Source organism: Pongo pygmaeus, chromosome 5 (assembly GCF_028885625.2).
Source record: "Pongo pygmaeus isolate AG05252 chromosome 5, NHGRI_mPonPyg2-v2.0_pri, whole genome shotgun sequence".
Taxonomy (NCBI): domain Eukaryota; kingdom Metazoa; phylum Chordata; class Mammalia; order Primates; family Hominidae; genus Pongo; species Pongo pygmaeus.
Window position 1 is genome coordinate 68,969,429 of NC_072378.2, and position 21,518 is coordinate 68,990,946.

Sequence of the window (21,518 nt, forward strand, 5' to 3'; positions counted from 1 at the left end):
AGTGAAGATGATGAGAGATTCTAGAAACAATGTCACCAACCAAATGTGGACAGAAGGTTTCACAATGAAGGTTATTGATATTATTGGCCTCACCCTGTCATTTGGAGTCATCACATCTGTGCTTTTCTGAGAGCTCTTGAGTGAGCCCATTTATGAAATGTGACTTCCTCAAAGGTGTGACAGGATTCTGTTTTGTGGTCCTTATTGTCTTTGTAATTCCAGCTTCATCCAGAATCTGGCACACAGTAAAAGCTCACCACATGTTTCTGAGTGAAGGAGAGCTCTGCATTTGATGACTGTAACTCCTTATAAGAATTATTGTTCTCAGGCAAATAATATCATAGGAATGCTGCTGTAAATATAAAGAAAGATTTATCCTGAAAGATTCATATATCACAGCTAGACTACCTCTTCAGTATCTATTAATTGAAGATCAGACAAGAGACTCCTTAAGGTCTCTACACTCTCAAAAATTGTGACTCTTGAAACAATTGCCAAAGTTTATTTTCATGGAAAACATCTGCTGTGCCTAAATGACTAAACATTTCCAACAGACATAATTTTTATCCAAGGATGCAGGGGAGAGGGGAGGCTTGGATGAAGGAAATTAGCAAACCATTATTCCAACCACTAAGATAGAGAGACGGTTGGGCAGAATTAGTTCTGTTTGGAGAAATACCAATGTGTAAAATAATAGCAACTACCTTTTATTGGATGCCTACTAAAAGCCAAGGCATTACAGTAGGTGATATGTATACACTATTGAGAATCCTCAGAGCGAATTGCCCCAGATCACAGAGTTAATAAGCAACTGAGCTGCATCCAGGCCCAGGGTCAGCCAGGCTCCACAGTCTTCCAGGTTGGTGTACTTCTCTAGGGGCTGTTCCAGTAAAGCCAAGGTGGAGAGAGGGATCAAGCGAGGTTGCTGAGCAGCAGCAAACGAAACGGGGATGGAGGTAGGGTGCTAAGAATGGGTGGAAATAAGACTCGGAGACTGAGATGAAGGATTAAGCAAAAACCAGGTATGACAAAGGCATATGACAAAGAGAAATGACAAAGGCAAGGTTGCTCATGCTAGTTGTTAAAAACCAGTCAAGCTCCTGGGCCAATAGCTTAAATTGCTGCTGCAGAACTGGAAACCCCTCTCATGGGGCTTCAGGTTACAGCCAGGGCATTGCCCCTGGCTTTCTTTTATGGAACCTTTAGAAATTTCTGTGGCCCCTAATGACTCTCATCTTCTTTGATGGTTCTAAAAGTGCTTAGTTTTATAAATACATAAATTTTTATATCTCTGTTTCAAAAGGATAATCAGAACAGAAAGTATAACTTTGAAGTTGCTTTGATTTTTTGGTAGTGAAAGCAAACCCTGTTTTTTGTTTGGATGGTTTTTGATTATTTCGTTTAAAAATTTATGGTAGGGGGACAAATTCATATACAGGTTAAATATGCTGAGTAGGTAGATACATTTTTCAATATTGCTTTCATATATATTGAGTGAAAAGTACGGTCCTTTTACATATGAGCAGCCTGGATCAAGGCAAAAATTTGCAATAGGCATAAAGAAATCCAGTAGAGAGCGAGTTGACTGTGGCTTAGAAAAGGTGAGAAACTACTTTCACTGAGTAGAAAAATAGAGTCATGCTGGGAAATGTGGGACTTCCATAGTTGAAATTTCTTCTTTTTCTGTCAAACCAAAGAGAAGAGAAAGACAGTTTTGAAAGAGAGAAGCAAAAAATCCCCCAGGGAAATTACTTCAACAACTAAATTGGGAGAGGTTGAGATAACAGACAGCTACCACGTTGAGAAAGGCTACTGGGGGTTGTTCATCTTTGATTCCTGTGAAACTATATTTTTTTACACAGAAAATTGACACCTTAAGTAGCATAGATGAAAAAGGAGATATTCAGTTTTTACAGCGTTAGGAGAAAGAGGAAAAAGATTAGGACTGAGAAGAATTAAAGATAAGACAGAGAATTCATTCATTGTATTTTGCCTTTACATTTTACTGCATTTGTTTGCCTTGGCCATAATATACTATGTAATTCTGTCCTAGCCATAATATACTATGTAACTTTTACAATTTATTTTCTTTAGTTTTATTGGGGTATAATTAGCAAAAATCATATATGTTGTATAATGCAATGTTTTGATATACATATACATTGTGAAATGATTATTACAATCAAGCTAATTAATGCGTCTATCACCTCACAGGTTTTTTGTGTGTTTTATGGCAAAAATACTTACAATCTAGAAAATTTATATTTTTATTAAGTATAGTGACTAGGTCTCCAGAACTTATTCATCTTATAACCGAGAGTCTGTACCCTTTGATTAATATCTGTTTTTCCCACCCCTTGGCCCATGGTAACCACACTTCTACTTTCTGTTTCTGTGAGCTTTATAGTATATAATTTTAATTCCAAGTTTCAGGGAAAAAAAAAAAAAATCAGTGAATGGAAAAGTTCTCTACTGGGCAGGGCCAATGCTTTATATGTCTTCGTAGCTCTCCTCTTCTGTTCAGTCAGCTCACAGAAAATGCTAGATAGGGAAAAATCTGTGTTTTTATATGTGTCTGTGTTTTTGGTATTATGAGATCTCAGAGTGCTTTTGGTTTAACTACTCCTCTGGGAGGCTTATCCATTTGAATTCCAGGGACAGAACGAAGGGCCCAGGGTCCAAGGCAAAAGCTTCTAGGAGTATGGAGTATGTATTTGCAAATGTATGATACTACTGGGTGGGGAGAGTGGCCAACTGGAGTTTATATACCTTACTCAAAAGCATTCAATTTCATTTTAGCCTCCAACTTTGTGCTTTCCAATTTTTTCCATTTTAGGCCTCCAACTTTATGTGTTTAGAGTGGTTCTTGGTGATACTGGTTGAGTGTCTACTACATTCTGGGTGCTGTAAATCCTTTTGATAATGCAACAGAGTAGGTAACGTGACTTCATTTTACAGATGAAGAAACAGACTTACAGAAGCAAAATAACTTGCCAAAAATCACTGTTATTAAACAAACCATGTTAGATATTGATATGGTTTGGCTGTGTCCGGACCCAAATCTCATCTTGAATTGCAATCCGAATTGTAATCCCCATGTGTTGAAGGAGGGACAATGTGGGAGGAGACTAGATGATGGGGGCAGCTCCCCCATGCTGTTCTTGTGATGGTGAGTTCTCAGGAGATCTCGTGGTTTTATAAAAGGCTTTTCTCCCCTTCACTTTGCATTTCTCTCTCCCGACATCATGTGAAGAAGGTTGGGTTTGCTTTCTCTTCCACCAAATTGTAAGTTTCCTGAGGCCTTCCCAGCCATGCAGAACTATGAGTCAATTAAACCTCTTTTCTTTATAAATTACCGAGTCTTAGGTATTTCTTCACAGCAGTATGAGGATGGATATTAGTCACAGGTAAGTCTTCTCTTTCTACTTTTGCCACCCTATTGAGGGCAGTAAGCTTACTGGAGGTATATGAGGAAACAGATGCTTATGTACTAAATTGCATATTTTAGCCTGTCAAGTGACAGCAAATGTTTCATTCCATTTTACTTTTTGTACTCTGCAATGATGGTATGTACACAATTTTTTTATTCATTCTTTAAAAAAGTAAGTTTTACAAGGCCAGGCACAGTGGCTTGTGCCTGTAATCCCAGCACGTTGGGAGGCCGAGGTGGGCAGTAACCTGAGGTCAGGAGCTCGAGACCAGCCTGACCAACATGGAGAAACCCTGTCTCTTCTAAAAATACAAAAAAATTGCCAGGCATGGTGGCGGGTGCCTGTAATCCCAGCTACTCAGGAGGCTGAGGTAAGAGAATCACTTGAACCCAGGAGGTGGAGGTTGTGGTGAGCCGAGATCACGTCATTGCACTCCAGCTTGGGCAACCAGAGTGAAACTCTGTTTCCAAAAAAAAAAAGGTTTACAAATGTTAGTTGTGAATTCACAATGTTCCCATGAAGAATTTGAAGAGAAAGCTTTCATTCTGTACATTAAACAGAACAACAAAACTGATAGGCAAAGACTACACTGTAGTCTTTTCAAGACAGCAGTGTGAAAAAGGTGGAACACATTGGCTTGTTCTTGGTAATTAAGTGCTCTGACTGCTTCTAAGCTTGAAATAATTGTAATGTGTTATATTTGCATTTCATTATTTGGAGTTTTGAAATACAGTTTGAAGAAAATAAGATCATTAAACATAAAATATAGAGATGATAATAGGCATGATTTACATTACAGAAACCTTTTTTTTGGTCTCAAAAATATTTACTCTTTAGGGTTCTTTACGCTTTGAGCTCTCATAATACAACTAAGTGCTTGTTTTTGACTCATTAGTTACTTAACCTAGGGTTAAGGTACAGGAAGACAAGCAATGAAGCAAAATGAAAAAGGGGTTAAGGTGCATTTCTTAAAGGGTTTGAAGCCCTGATGGTTAAAGAGCATTATGAAATAAAGTTATCTTAGAAATAGTAACAATAGTAGCTAATAAATACTGAGTTTACCACTTCACAGGCACTCTACTAAGCACTTTATACAAATTTAGTGCCCTCAATAGTCCCATGAACTGGTTAGTATTATTATCCCAATTTTGCAGATGAGGAAACTGTGGCACAAAGAGAAAAACCTCTTGTACTCAACAATCTTTAACCCTGGAGTCTCACTTATAATTCTTTTTAACCAAAAGAAAGAAATCGGTCACAAATATTAGAGGCGAAGGTCACTTAGAGATCAGTTTGTTCATCATTTCTCCAGCTGGGTTCCATATGAGAAGATGTGGGATGAATGGATCCCCAAATAAATTTGAAGATCAGTGCATATTCTGCTCACTCACTTTCTTGTTCAGCCACAATTTCTGAGTTGTTTGAATTATTTTACAAGTTCATATCACCTTTAAACTCAGAATAAAAGTTGTTTAGCCTTTAAAAAATTGCAAAATGTGCTAAAAGTGTTTGAAAAAAGTTCTTTCTCATTAACAATCTCCCTTCTAAGTTTGTATTTGTCTTTAGCCTACTTGTCTTTGTTCCATCAAGCTCAAACTACCTTAAGCAAAGTGATTAATGGAACAATTCAGGGGTTGGCATACTACAGCCAGGAGAACAAATCCAAGCATTTAATTTATTTATTTATTTTTATTTTTAAAGGGTTGTAAAAAGGGAAAAAAAAAAAGGGTAGGGGGGTGGGGGGACAGGGTCCTTGTGTGGTCGTGAAAAGCCTATTTACTATCTGGCCCTTCATAGAAAAAGTTCACCAACGTTGAGAATAATCAAACATTCTGAAATAATAAGTACAACTTAAGGAGGTTTTACTTTGACAATGTAAGTATAAAAATGTTTTCTCTCTTCCCATAGTGGAGTAACTAATTTACAGAACAATTAAGTGGCAAGTTAAAATCAGAATATTTACTAGTGATGTAACTAAGAATATTTAGCTTTGGTTATGAGCAACTTTATTTTGCAAACTTAGGCATGCAAGAAATAGAATTTATGTCTGTAGTGACTTAATTTGTTTCTCATACCACTTAGGGAGCAGAAACTTAATGTCAGTTGATTTGAGGTTTCCCTTTTTCCCAGGGTTGAGTGTAATTTTGAGGGAGACAACTAGTTACCATGTTTCACGTGTTTGTACTGCTGAAACAGCCCCTACTCTTCTCCTGGGCTTCCCATCTGTCTCACCTCTAATGCAGCAGCCCTGCTTCCCAGTCACACAGCCCCCTAGTCACGCAGCCCCTAGTCACGCAGCCCCTAGTCACACAGCCCCCTAGTCACATAGCCCCAAGTCACACAGCCCCTTCAGGATGTTTTCCCACTGTTACTTCCTTGCCACTGTCTAAAGCCATTATAGACTCACTAAACCAAAGCCAGATTCTTTCTGCTTAAGAGAATTTATTGCCTGTAATTTGGTTAGCATTTGCTTATCTCAAGAGTTTTGAGCCTTTCCTAAGCTCAAGGGAGTATCACTTTTAGCCTCACTGCATTCTTATTTATAGCATTTGTGACATTATAATTTTCTGAGTCTATTTGCCCCTCTGGCTTCGAAACACCTTTGAAAATAGGCACGATTTTGTGTTTTCATTTGTTTCTCCATTTTATAGCAGTTTCCAATACATACTAGGCACTCAAGTATTGGTTCAAGTGAATGAGTCACTAAATTCATTACAGAAGTCTTTTAAGGCTTGATTATAGTTTTGTCAGCATTTGAGTTATTGTATGCATCAGGGATAAACTTACATTTCCTTTAAATTACTCTTTTACTGGGAAGACTGGTCTTCCCTCACATCAATGGAGATTTTGTGTGTGTATAAATATTTACTTATACACACACTTCAGGTTTTCAAAAAGCTTCAGGTAAATATAGTAGAAAGTGGAACTTGAACTGGTAAGGGCAGTAGATGTCAAGTTTGGTAGTGCTTTTCATTACATATTAGAATAAGGTCCAGAATAGAATCTAGTATATCGCAGATGATCCTGGGGAGCCACTAAATGAACTCTATACAAGTAAAAAGAAATTCTTTTAGATACAAATTTTGTTTTGGTCAACAGAAACATCACCTCTTGATGTGGAAATGAGGTACTCTGAGTGCTTCCTAATTTCCCCAAGTGTTAACTTTGTTGTCTGCTTATCTGCTATCAAAAGGGTCTTCTAGGGCAACAGAAGACATTGCTTTACACACATACTTGTCTTGAGCACTATCCAGCAGCTTCAGTGTAGAGCTGAAGCAGATATGAGCCTATGGGGGAACCACACAGAAAACTATATTCCTGACCATAAAAGCTTAGTTCTCCAGAGAAATGCTATCCTATCCCCAGGTTATAAGTTAATCTTTGTTTATGGGCTCTGTTCTACAAAGAAAGTGTTCAAATTCCCTGTGAAATCACAGGTGAAGATTAGGGGTGGTATTAGAAGTGCTTCTCGTGATTTTGCCAATGAGAAGAATAAGGTAGCCCCCAATAAAACTTACCAAATTAAAATATGCATGGAGAGGGAGAAAGGTCAGAAGAGTGACTTTCCTAGAACCAAGGTGTAGCTTAATCTATATGTACAAATCTAATAAAGTATGTCACTTGAGATTTAAACATAGCCAATATATGTGTTGAGAACTGTCCAAGGCAGCACAACTCAATCTGGACAACTTGGGCAATCTGGTCCCCTTAGAGTGGTCTCTGCTGAAGAAGGGTGGATATTTAATCAAGCATCATCACAAAATGCCTGAAATGCCCCTTGCTACCTATCTCACATCACTTCAATCCCACAGTCATCAAGTAACCTGCTGATTATGCTACCAGGAGAGGATGTATTGTGGTTTGGAGATATGAAAATTCCGGTAATTGGAGTATCTTTGATTATAACTGTAACTTGATAAAGTGATTTCTTTTATGTATATTTATTCATCATATCAGACACATACAATCTTAGTAGATATTGACAAGGTCCAGTTACTACCAAAGGCCATTTGGCTACTAATTCCTGGATCAAGTTCTGAAATGATGGGTCTTATCTTCTTTAACTGTAGAAATTCAGTAGCCATGATCCAGTGCCTGAAATAACTACAAGTTTAGATGTCTGCTGAGTGAATAAATTACATACACACGAAGCTAATCCATGTTGAGATTTCTTGATAGCCAAAATGATTTTCCTGGAGATCCCAAATTCTATCTCCTTGCATATGGTCTTTCTACTTAAACTTCAGCAAAGACATTTGTTTGTTAACATTCTTTATATAAGAATTCACAATGTAACTTCCTTCTAAATTTTGGTGCCAGAAAAAATTATCAGGAGGAAAACTGAGTGCTTCCTTCTATCAAATGTAAAGTCTTCATTATCCATCATCTTTTTTCTCGGCTGCCAGAAAATTCCAAGACATATTTACATATAATCACAATGGCTATTTTATCTTCTGATAAAATTTCTCCTTTAAATATTTTTATCTTTAATATATTTAGTCTACTGACTTCCTATAGTAAGAGAATTTCTCTTGAGACATTTTCTTCTTGCTTCCCTTTTATTCCATCTCCTAACATTGTTATACACATTGAGCAACTCTAATTTGAAAATCTGAAATATGAAATGCTCCAAAATCTGAAATTTCTTTAGCATCAACATGATGCTTGAAGGAAATGCTCATTGAAGCATTACAAATTTCGTATTTTTTGATTAGGAATGCTCAACTGGTATGTATTCTGCACATATTCTAAAATAAAAAAACTCAAAATCCAAAACACTTCTGTTCCCAAGCATTTTGGATAAGGGATACTTAACTTGTATTACCATTTTAGAGGCTGTATTGATTACCTCCATAGCTTTAATCAACTGTAGGGGAGGAAAAAAATCTTTTCTCTGTCCATTTTAGGAGCCCCAGCTGGGGCTCTGTAATAAAAGACAGATTAACAGGAGAAAAGCAAACAAATTAGTTAAGAGTTGAATACTTACATATTGAATTGGACAAAGAGTAGTAAATTACGAAAATGTGACAAGACAAAGGGGCTGGGGCTAGGGCAGAAAATGGTGAAACAGTAACTGGGAAGATAAGAGATATATTTGCATGTTTGTCCCCTTCAAATCTCATGTTAAAATGTGATCCCCAGTGGTGGAGGAGGGGCCTGGTGGGAGGTGTTTGGGTCATGGAGGCATATCCCTCATAAATGGTTTGGTGCTGTCCTAGTGGTAGTGAGTTCTCTATCAATTCATGCTAGAGTTGGTTGTTTAAAAGAGCCTGGAACCTCCTCTGCTTGCTCTCACCATGTGATACGTAGATTCCCCCTTCTACTTCCACCATAATTGTAAGTTTCCTGAGGCCTCACCAGAAGCAGATACTGGCACCAGCTTGCTTGTATAGCCTGAAGAACAGTAAGCCAAATAAACTTTTTTCTTTGTAAATTACCCAGCCTCAGGTATTGCTTTATAGCAACGCAAATGGACTAATACAATAAAGGTTACTTTAACAAGGTTTGTTTGTACAGGTTTTTTTCAGCCCTCATGACAAAAATATTACTTTCCTTCTGGTATAGACAGGACATCTTCCGTATGGGAGTTTTATGTCCTGTTTTAGGAAGAAAAAGGGGTGGTCAAAGCATCCTTCTTGCATCTGCTGTTATAAGCTCAAAATAATTTGTATGCCAAAATGGCATATTTTGGGGTGGCATACTCTGCTACCCTTCAAGATATATACTCCCTCTACCAGAGACATATTTCTTAATTTCTCTCTTCTCCCCATCATCCCTCTCATAAAATGAGGATATCAACATGATTCTTTTCCCCTTAGGTCTCTTTCCACCCCTCTTCTTCATTCTTCCAGGTTTTAACAACTGTCTTTTTATGTGGTCAAGGTCAATACTTAAATTCTGTGCTGTAATCAGTGTTTACTGTGCTTTGCCTATGAAATGATTCTAAAACAGTATATTACTGAACTATGTACGTATCTTTCACTGAAGAGCTCGGTAGTATATTTGGAAAACATTATTTTCTGTATTGCTTTTTGCTTTCCTGAAGCTCCTGTGTTTCCTTTCTTTTGCAATATGCATTTTTCATTTCCTTTGGTATGGTAGCACTGAGCTAGAAGTCAGTTCCAGGGTCCTCATTCTGCCAGTACCTTGTTGCATGGATGAATAATCACTTGTTTGAAGTTTACATGGAACATGACAGCCTTGGCCTTTTGGAAAGTTGTCACTCTAGATGATCTCTAATTTAGGTATTTTTCAGAAGGACTTCAAAGGAAATATGTTCTTCATTAGTGGAATTCATAACACAAATCAGCTTCATGAAAATACAAAGTTAATAAAGGCATTCCATATGACTGGGAGGAAAAAATACCTTAGTGTTAGAATAAAAGTAAACTTCTAAATATGTAGAAAGTTTACAGAATCTAGGATGAAAAAATATATTTAAAAAATACAACTAACAAAATCAAAAGCTAAGAAGTTGGTCTGACAGAAACCAACAAAACATTACTAAAAGTAATGAAAAGTATATGGAATATTCAAGACAAACACAATACTTCTAACCTTGTAGGTTTCAAAATTAGCCTCAAAAACAGGCTAAATATATATTCCTCCTTAATCAAAATAGTTTTTGTATGCTTAAACCATACAGACAAGCTTAAAGCTTCTTTCTAACAAATTCACCTGTCAACTGAATACCTTCCATGTGTAAGAAGCTATTCTAGGCACCAAGGACAAAGTTGAAAAACCAGATGCTGTGTTTAAGTACTTAGAGTCTAGTGGAGGCAGACATGAAGGCAATAAATCACAATATACTGTACAGGGTGCCATGTGGATAGGCAACAGCTAGCACCTATGTGTGGGCAACCTGGGGGAGGAGGGACCTAGGGAGATAATGCTAAGGCTGAGACTTGAAGAATAAGGATTTTCTTAGAAGACAAAAGGAAGGGAAAGGCATCACAAGCAGAAGGGATAGTTCAACAGAGTGGGGATGTGAAGACTCATAGCCATGTGAATAATAGGAGCCATTTGTTAGCTGCCTCATATAACTGGTGTGGGGATGGCAGGGGAACTTGGAGTCAGAAGAGATGCACACCAGAAAGGCATTATCTATCTCATGAAGGCTTATGGAGTTCATTCTAAAATAACTGAAAGCTTTTTGCAGTAAAGAAATGAAATAATCAGATTTGTATTTTAAATGTTCAGAAAAGACTGAAAGGAGTCAAGACTTTGCAGAAAGCCCAATAAGGAATTTCAAGAACCAGAGTTTATCAGTCTGCTTTGGCTGCCATCACAAAATGCCTCAGACTCAGTGGCTTAAACAACAGAAATTTATTTTCTCACAGATCTGGAAGCTGGAAGCTCAAGATTAAAGGGTTGACAACACTGGATTCTCCTGAGGCCTCTCCTGTTGGCTTGCAGACCACTGCCTTCTCATTGTATCCTCACATGGCCTCTTCTTTGTACATACACATTGTAGATGTCTCTCCCCCTTCTTATAAGAACACCAGTCATATCGGATTTGGGCTTCACGCAATAGCCTCATTTTACTTTAATTACTTTTAAAAGGCCCTATCTCCACATAAAGTATTATTATGCGAAGTACCAGGGGACAAGACTTCAACATATGAACTGTAAGGGGACACAATTCAGCCTATAACATAGAAAGTGGAGAAGAAGGGACAAATGGAAAGATAGGAAGTAGAAATTAACATGACATGACTGTTTGATGAGTCAGTTATACAGAAGAGATATGGAGATCTACCTGATTCTTTGTTTAGGCAATCAAGTGTCTGCTGGTGCCATTTGTCAAAAAAATGAATGCAGAAGAAGGCTTAGTTTCCCCCCGCCAAAAATGAATACTTCAATTTTCAAAATGTTACAGTTGAAGCAGTAATTTCTAGCTAAAAGATAAGTCAAAGTTCAGAGCTTAAGAACAAGTAGTATAGATAGAAGCCAAGGGTATGTGAGATTGTCCACAAAGAAAATGTAATATAAGGCTGGGTGTGGTGGCTTATGCCTGTAATCCCAGCACTTTAGGAGGCCACCGTGGGTGGATCATGAGGTCAGGAGTTCAAGACCAGCCTGGCCAAGATGGTGAAACCCCGTCTCTGCTAAAAATACAAAAACTAGCCAGGCATGGTGGCACGTGCCTGTAATCCCAGCTACTCAGGAGGCTGAGGCAGAATTGCCTGAACGCACGAAGGGGAGGTTGCAGTGAGCTGGGATCATGCCATTGCACTCCAGCCTAGGTGACAAGAGTGAAACTCCATCTTAAAAAAAAAAAAAAAGAAAAAGAAAATGTAAAATAAGAACAGAAGGGAATGAAATCCTGGTGAATAATGCTAAAGGGTAGTTGCAGAAGCAGAAGCAGAAGCAGAAGCCAAATATGAAAGCTGTGAAGGTTTATCAAGAGAGACGAAGAATCAGAACAGAGAAAAATGGCACAAAAATTAAGGGAGAGAAGAATTAACTTAGATATAGTTGTTAATTCCTAAACCTTTTTTCAGAAACTTAATGATATTTTACCTCAAGGATCATGATATATACTTTTTTACGAGTTCTAATGTGCTTATGTTAGTAAACTAGAATATAATTTTTTATTATTTCTCACTATCCAGAATGTGTTCAAAATACCCTACTGATGTCATACAGCTTTCATTATATCTTTTACAAATTTCAAATCTTTAGAACGAAAAAGTATCTCTAAAACCAAAATATGATGCCATATATTTTAAATTAATCCATAAACTGATTTTTTTTTCCAGGATTAATTATTCTTGACAATACCCCTATTTATATTGGAATACAAATTTTGAGGTCAGATGCAAAACAAAAGCTACCTATAACAATATGTATGCCTTAAATGCTGTAGAGGTTGTAAGATATCTAATGGACTGATATTTGAACAATATAACACATCTCGGAACGCCATGCTCTTAGAGCACTAAGTAGAGTTTGAAATCTTTTCATGAAATCTACTTGAGTGGTGCTAAAGATTTTATGCAGAAAACTGAAAACAAGTTGCATATGGGAGTAACATTCATCAGCTATATTGTAAATATTATTTGGAGGCCATCAGAGAGAGACACTTTAAAATTCCACATCACTCTGGAGAACCTAAGGCACAGATACAAATGATTTATTATGTTTTCAAAAAGTGACAAAAGGGAATATTAATTCTGGAAGATTTTTAATCAATTTAACACTATTATACATTAGAGGAAAAAATTTTGCACAAACATTCCCTCACAAAGCCAGTAGTCTTATATTTACATAGCATTATTATGGTAATTTAAAATGTTAATCTATGATACAATGTTACTTCAGAAAACATATAATAAAATATAGTTGTCTTATAGCCATGCTCCCATTTTTGATGAAAGCTAGTTAGCTCATCCTAATGTTAGTTTAATACTTTAAAAATGCATAATAGATATTCAGTCAGAATTATAAAACCTTTAAGACAGAAGGCTGTCAAACAGAATAGACAGAGGGCTCATCATCACTTATGTCTGAATCTTCATCTACTCCTTCAATAACCGATTTCTTCCCTTTACAACAGGATACAATTAATCCAATCAAAAATACCTGTAAATTTAAATAAGCCATGTGTTATTTTTCAAATTTAAAATCATTTGGAAAGTAATGCTTTAAAATTCAATGACAGTACTATGATACAAATGGACTACTAAGATATAAAGAGTTTACACATTTAACTATAATTTATAAAGGAAGGTCAAATCATGCGTGGGATATCTGTACTTACCCCAAGAAAGGCCCAGTTACCAAAATAGTAAGCAGCACTGAAGAACCAGAACTTGTGAAGGAATAGGTATGTCCGGGTAACAGTACACTGATCTGTAAAAGCAAATAAAAGACTATGGTGAGATAGGTTCTTTCATAAAATTGATGATTAATACTTTCTCTAAAAGATTACTAACCAAAGCTAATGACTAAGATCATATGGCTAGTAAGTGTCAGAGATGGGACTGAAACTTAGGTCTCTCTCCAAAGCCCACTCTTTCAATCACCTTAATGTAGTGTTAAAAACTGCCAACTAATATGACATAGTTTTAAAAAAAATGAATGCCACCAATGCAATCCAGATCTTAAGTATAAAAAAATCATTTTGACTAGTTTGCTTTATTGGAAATAGAAGAATCATTTTTACTTGGAGTGTCAGACATATCATAAAACAAAAAAAAAATTTTCCTGATGAACATCAAGAAAAAAGAACAAAGTAATCAGATGTGGTCAGTATTAAGTTGCACTCGTAGGGGCAGAAAGGTCTAATACCTTTCCTCATTGTAAGTTTCACGGCCAACACTCCTATAACAGAAGACAGGTTAACAAGAGAAAAGCATAACAAATTTATTTAATCAGTTTTACATGACACAGGAGGCTTCAGAAATGAAGACTCAAGGGAAAACTGTGTATTTTCAAGCTTCGTCAATGAAGAATGGAGAGCTAAGAGCTAAGAATAGAGAGTAATTGGACAAAAGTGTATAACCAAATGGTAACAGACTGAGGCGGGGAAAGCCAGCAAGTCTGTATGTTCAGATTCTTCCTGGTCTTTCTACATAGCATCCCCTCCTTCAAGGTACAGGGCAGAATTCCTTTTGGAATGAGGGTCTTATGACCTACTATTAGACAAGGTAGGTCACAGAATTTCTTTATGGCCAGCTCCTACATAGAAAGGCAGGGGAAGGTTAGAATAATATTTCTAGGTTTATGGCTGGCTTTGGGAAAGTGGGGTTCTAATTTCTATGACATGGTTGGGGGAAGAGAAATTCTAGTTTCTATGGTCTGCCTTGGGAGAGAAAGGGGAACAGAAGAAAGAAGGGCAAGGGAAGGTTGAAAGGATACTTTGCTTCTGGGGGTCTTCCAATATCCTTCAGTTCAAAGTACTTAGCATGTTACAGTGTGTGCTATCATTTTCTTATCCCCAACACACTTTTCTAAGAAACCAATTCTCACTGCAGCTCAAGCTTGAGAGGTTTCTTTCAGCTTTTATCTTTTTATGACTGCTATTGAATGGATGACTACTTCTTCTAAAGAAATAAGAAAATCATTATTTACTGATGTGATTCCTGTTTGAACTTTAGATAGCATTATAGCTGTAATTAAAAATAAATCATATATTTTTCTCCTTCAAATAAAATGTAACTCTCAAAGAGAAAGTAGCAGACTGGTTATTTGATATTTGTGTAAACCCCATACTAGTTTTGTACAAATATATTATTTCCATTAGTTACAAAGTCATCTACACATATTCAAGCCATTCAGAAAGGCCTGTGGCAACACAATACAGTTGACCCTCAGGCAAAACAGGTTAGAGTTGCCAACCACCACACACAATCAAAAATCCACATATAACTTTTGACTCCTCCAAAACGTAACTACTAAATAGCCTGATGTTTTCTGGAGGCCTTACTGATAACACGAACTATTGGTTGACACATATTTTGTATGTTATGTGTATTACATCCCATGATGTTACAATAAAGTAAGCTAGAGAAAAGAAAATGTTATTAAGAAAATCATAAAAAGTGAAAATACATTTACTATTAAGTGGAAGTAGATTATCATAAAGGTCTTTATCCTCATTGTCTTTACATTGAATTGGCTGATGGGGAGGGGAAGGACGTGGAAGAGGAGGGGTTGGTCTTGCTGTCTCAGGTGGCAGAGGTGGAAGAGGTGAAGGAAGTGGAATAGGAGGCAGGAGAGGCAACTGCAACTTTTATTGAAAAAAAATCCGACATAAGTGAACCCATGCAGTTCAAACTCATGTTGTTCAAGGGTCAACTACATTATGTAATTGAGTGTAAAATTATATCTGCTGCATCTAATAGAGGATACCAACCTCACAAATTTCAGAGGCCCTACTTCTTTTCAGTGTGTTAATTACAAAATAAATCATAATTTCTACATATTTTTATTCAAAATGGACAACGGCAAAAAGATCCTACCTGCAATTAGAAGACCAATCTCATATCCTATTGCTAATCAAGAAAATACACCTTTTATTTCTATTTTTCTGAGCTCTCTTCTCAGCTTCAATAAGTAAGTGTTCTTTTCTCTCAAAACATAAAATTGAGCTGAGGGTTACATAGTCCAGCTTATTAAATAAGGGATCTAATAACACTTTTTTTGTTCCTGTCACATGGTTTTCTGAAAATAGCATTAAAGTTATATTTTATCAACATATAAGACTTGTTACATAAAGCTTCAGATATGTGATGTAAAGATTTAGATAATCTAAATTTTATCTACTCTAAACCCTTCCACTGTACTTCAACATTTACTTCTGAATTGCTCAATACCAAACTGAACAAACCTGTCTCTTTCTGGTTAAAACAAAAAAACAAACAAACAAAAACAAACAAACAAAAAAAACCACACAGTTTAATAAAGAAGCAACCTCTTTCTTTTAGGAGCAAGGACTACCAATCTAATTCCTATCTATTGATCCCCCAAAGGCTCCCTTCAGAGTCTTTCTTCTCTTTATCAACAGAAAAGTCTAGAAGGAATATTCACAGTTTTCTAAGAAAACCAGAAAGCCTTTAAGCAGCATTAGCTGGACATATTTCTGTCTCCTATAGTTACCATAGATGAGTACAGCTTTACACTAGGTGCTGGGAGTTCAGACTCACAGCAGAGACTCCTAGATAGAAAATTTATTTGTCATTTACTTTGTGCTCCCACCACATTTTATTCTCACTTTTATTACAGAACTTACTTCACAGTGATATAGCTATTCAATTTGTCATTTTTTTCCAGTAGATATACTGAGTATCCTAAAGTACCACTGGAGTACTCAAATCCATTCATATTCAATGACTGTTGACGTAAAATAAATTTAAAAGGGGATATTTTATTTAAAATTCGTATTATTAAATAGCCCATTTTCTAATTTTTAAAAATTGAAATCTGACAAGATTCCAAGGGTAAAAATGAGAAAATTGAATATATCTTGAAATTAAAGCATAACTAAAATGTCCAGCATGGTGAATGAAGAGCCCAGGCTCCGGACTCTGACAGACTTGGAGGTGAATAGCATTTGGTCACTTTTTTGCCATGTGTACAGGCAGATCTGAACTGTGGAGCCTGTGGACTTATAAAAAGGGGATATCACCATCTTTCCTCACAGAATTGCTATAAAGATCATATGACATATACATCAAAAGCCCAAGGCAAAGTGGCGCTTAATATTAATTTTCTTCCTTTTTCCTCTGCAAGGTACAGAGAACAATTGTGAAGAGCTACTTAAATGGTTGCAAGTCTTAAGATTTCAGACATTCATGTCCAACAGTAGGAAAATAATTGGTTAGTCATTAATATCATGACTACTCTGTGCATGCCCATTATTTTTCTGTCTCTATAGTTGAAACAGACACAAATGGATTTCGCAAAATTCAAATTTGTATAATCAGTACCAGGATACACTGCTAAATAGTAATATACATTTAAATAACCAATTTGAATGTTTCAAAAATGAAGAGCAGGATAGGCTTGGACCTACCCAAAAAATGCCTGTTCATAATTATTTTAAAAACAAGAATGGTATCATTCATGGTTTAAGTATTACTTTAGCTTCATTTTACAAGTATAAGCCTGTGAAAAACTCAACTTTCTCAATACTGCTAATGCTGTAAACTTAAAAAATAAAAGTTCTTTTACTCATTTCCATACTTATGATATTTTGGGAGTCAGAACTTGACAAAATTAGAAATTTCAGGGCCAGAACAGGGCTAACAAAACAGAGGCTGAGCTGGCAGAAGCAAGATAAATCAAATCATTCTTCTCCAGATATCTAATAATCCACTTAGTGACATTTTAAATTGGCTTACACTCTCTTGCCTCCTGCCCACCACCAAAACCATATCTTAAATATTTTTTTGATCACATTATTTTACATGTTTACCTTTTTAAAAGGTTGTGGACTTTGAAAGAAGCCTTTTAAAATACCATTAAAAGGTACCATCATTCTGCGTTGTTGTTGAAAAATGATAGTAGGCTAAAAATCCACACACACAATAAGTAACAGCTCTTTATATTCATCTTTATACATATATATCATTTTATTTCTATTAACTGGGATATACCCATATAAAAATTTTTGCTAATAAGATGCATGCATATATTTCCTATTCAAGTGGCAATTCCACACTGAATAAATGGAGGGGAGTGCCGTTCTTCACCATCTGCCATCTTCCAGCTGCTCACCTGAATCACAGATACCTAGGAGATCTATAGATTTCTTTCTACAATTATCCAACTAAGAAAATTATGGTTCTGAATTTGGTTTTACCTTCAAAGTAAATTTAAACTGTTGGACATTTCATTTAGGAATTATGTTCTAAAATCAGAAGTATTCCAGAAACTTCTGACTGTTGTTCCTCAAAAGAACATATAATTGAATTAAAGATTAAACTTCCAATTAAACTAAAGATTAGATGTTAACAAGGAAAACTAAACATGGGGGAGGGAGGCTCAGATAATTTTTTTTCTGATGAGAAAGTGGCCACACAAAAAAAGAATTCAAAGGGCCAAAAAGGGGCATCTGAAGCATATGAATAAAATCAAGACTTTTGAATCCTGCTTCTACCACCATTCCTTCATCTCTTCTCTTCTCACATATCATCAAATGCAAGTACACCATTTTTTTTTTAACTTAACAGCAGTCTTTAAAGATTTACCTGATAAATTTTATATTATATATTTCCTGTTTCCTTTGTTATGTCACTTTTAATGTATCTTGACTGCCACTAAGATAACTTTGGTTAAGTAGAATAAATAATACCTTTTATTTTAAATACATATTTTAAAAACATTTAATGTTTAAGCCACAACTGAGTCATCATGTTAAACCTTCACTTGAAATCAATTTATAATTAATTACTCTATATTTGCATTTTATAAAACAAAGCCTTATTTTACATGTGTATATATATAGAAGACATTTGAGAACACTCATGTAACATGGAGAATAATTTTAAAACAAGCATTTTATTTGACTAGTGACCAAAAAAACTGTTAGAAGCCTAGACTATTTAGAAGCCACTTCATAGCTCTTGGCTGCCCATGACTGTGCCAATTGGTTCTTGATTAGGGTCTTGCTACTATTGAATATTTATAATGAACATATATATCTTAACTGTATACAGGCTAAGGAGCTTGGATTTTATTGTGATACGATTTGAAATTATTTATAAAATGGTTTTAAGAAAGAATAACATGAGTGGAGTACAGACTAGAAGAGGAGATTGAAAGTAGAAAGAGGTTTACCAAGTTAGAAGACTATACAACTGGAAAAATGAGCTCAGGGATGGGAAGAAAAAAGTTGGGATCTGAGAGATTTTTAGGATTTAAAATCCTAATGTTTTATCATCAGATGTAATACATACACATAAAAAGATTTCGGAAACTAACATAATACATCCAAATAAATGGGAAGGCAGAAAAAATGAAGATATATAATAAAAACCAACGTTGTATATTTATATTAAAATTTAACAAGTGGCATACAGTTAAATCAATGTTTTGTTAATCTCACTGGGTGATTTAGGTAAAGGGGAAGAGAACTGATGAATGTCAAAACTCATAGAAATTTTGAAGGACATAGTTTTCTTATACTTTAAGAATACACAAACTGTATCAGGCTAATAAACATATTTACCAGATGTTTTGCACTTAAGAATAAGTTTCAGAGTAACCATTTTTAAGAACAAGTATAATCTGTGTTGAGCTCTGGTTATATTTAAATAAGTTTAAAGCATTTCCAAGGTGCTAAAATATATATTTGCCTTTTAAGAAAGAATGCTACTAATTTCATTTTATTACTAATTGGCCATATAACACTCATTAAAAGGGAGTACAAGGTAAGTATTAGCATATAAAATGTAGAAATGGTATAATCACAATCTGTATGAGTGAACTCTAAATTACTGAGACTTACTATCTGCTGGTTGTAATTGTCCAAGGATAGTCAGATATAAAGCAACTGTCTTCTATTACTTTATCTTTTGATAAAATAAAAGTAGTTTAAATGGATATACTAGAAAATGTTAAAGTTAAAGACAGAAAACTGAGATTTAGTTGAGTCTGACACTAATTTACTACGAGACCCTTGAGGTAATTCATTTAGCTTCTAAATATCAGTTTCTTTGTAAGTGACATACAGATATGGGTGGTATATGGTGCTAGATCAAATTTCTGGGAATTTAGAGAGAAATTTGCATTTGAAAGAAAAGAAAAGATTGATGTTTTCAGAGTTAGCCACCTTAAGCAATAATCTGTGAGTAGCTGAGAAGTTTCACAAAATTATTTAGGTTGGCTTTGGTGTAGATACTGGAGAACTTAGAAAGCATACAGCTAATCAACTTTACTATACTATTTTAGTTAAACTTCTATCAACACAATTGCAGTGTCACCTAGAAAAAGAACCTCAACATCAGGAGACTTTCTAGATCCCCAGCAACATCCAAGAAAAATGATGCTCTGATCAATACTCAATTTTCCAGTCTGCATTGTAATCTTGCTTGACAATAGATATAATACATCAGGCTATCTCAGCTAGACACCAGCCAATAAGATCACTGAGGCCCTCTTTCTAACTTCATGTTTACCTAGACATTGTATGACTATAAATTTGATTTTCCATGCAAATTCTTTCTCTCTGGTGATAATTCACTAACCTTGATCATCTAGTTTATTTAATAGTTAAACTTTATAGGGTAAATTAATTAGCTGCCATTTAGGTGACATTAGATTCTTGGGCTGTTCTCTGTTCTGTTATATGAAGCTAAATATAGATGCTGGAGACCAAAGTACGGCACTTCTTAGAAATAGTTCGATCTCATCACCTACTATTGTGCTACACATCTTATGGGTTTACTATAATCAAATCAAATGAGGTTATCAACACAAACTTATTATTTGTCAAATAAAAGATTAGAAATGTATAGTATTTAACCACACAAAAAAATTTTAACCTGTTGAAAACATAGCTTACTGGTTCAAGATAACAGACTTAGCACAGTCATTTGTTTCTTATCCTTCTCAGGACCTCATTACCATTCTAGTATAGGAATAAAGCCAGGAGCAATCCTTTATCAGCAAAGAGAATGGAAGTAGAACCATCAGCTGATGAGAGGTTCCAACAATAATCTGGAAGACGGAAGGCCACATTTAAAAGGTCTCCAGTAAAACAGATGGTTTTCCTCCCATTTATTTTAAAATATAATATGAGGATCAAGAAGTCCCAGATGCATGCACAGAGTTACCAGCAATGACACTTCCCAGTTCCTGATATTTAAATACAAATTGGCATAAATGTGAATGGATCATCAAATATATGTAGAGAACAATCAGCATGAGGGAAAAAGAAAACAAGATAAACAACTGTACTAGGATAACCAAAATTATAATTTTACTTAAAGGAAACCATTAAGAAAAATATTTACTATCTTCAGGTATTAAAGATATTACATCCATAAAATAAGGACGCTTGAAAAGAAGAATCAGAACAACAAAATATTCAGGGAAAATAACAATTTATTATATGAAATTAAAATTCATAATATGGTTGACAAAGCTGAATACATACCAAAGAACATAGAGCAAATGGTAGGCAGAAAATATGAAAATCAGATAATACAAACGATCAACTGAAGATACTCAATAAATAATAAAAAGGAATTCCCCAAAGAGAAAATAGAAAATAGAAAGACACCATGAAGTAGCTTCAGAAGAAAAAATAAATTGGCATTAGATTTCTTACCAGTTAAAATGAAAGTAGGAGATAATACAATGCCTTTAAAGTTATAAGAGGAAATGACTTCTCATGTAGAATTCTAAGCGCAGCCAAACTATCCACTAATTGTGAGGACAGAATACTTTACAGATATATAAGCACTTTTCAGATATGTATTTCATATAAAGAATTTTATTTTTTACCCTAGTAAAACTAAGGGCTTGGGAGAGTTCACCAAGAAAGAAGATATGATTTACAATGCATCAGAAGTATAATGGACAGAAATTGTAGCATTATAATATACAATTATGATTTGTAAAGCTGAGCAGCAGAAT

General features: G+C 35.4%; 1 protein-coding gene across 1 annotated transcript in view; it reads right to left on the reverse strand.

The window, feature by feature from the left end:
* Positions 1–12,551: 12,551 nt before the first annotated feature.
* Positions 12,552–21,518, reverse strand: part of LMBRD1 (LMBR1 domain containing 1) — a 126,985-nt gene continuing 118,018 nt past the window's right edge. The window contains exons 15-16 of the mRNA XM_054492349.2: positions 13,195–13,286; positions 12,552–13,016 (exon numbers count right to left, since the gene is read on the reverse strand). Coding sequence (XP_054348324.1) covers positions 12,903–13,016; positions 13,195–13,286 — 206 coding nt within the window. The 3' untranslated portion in view covers positions 12,552–12,902. The remainder of the gene's footprint in view (positions 13,017–13,194; positions 13,287–21,518) is intronic.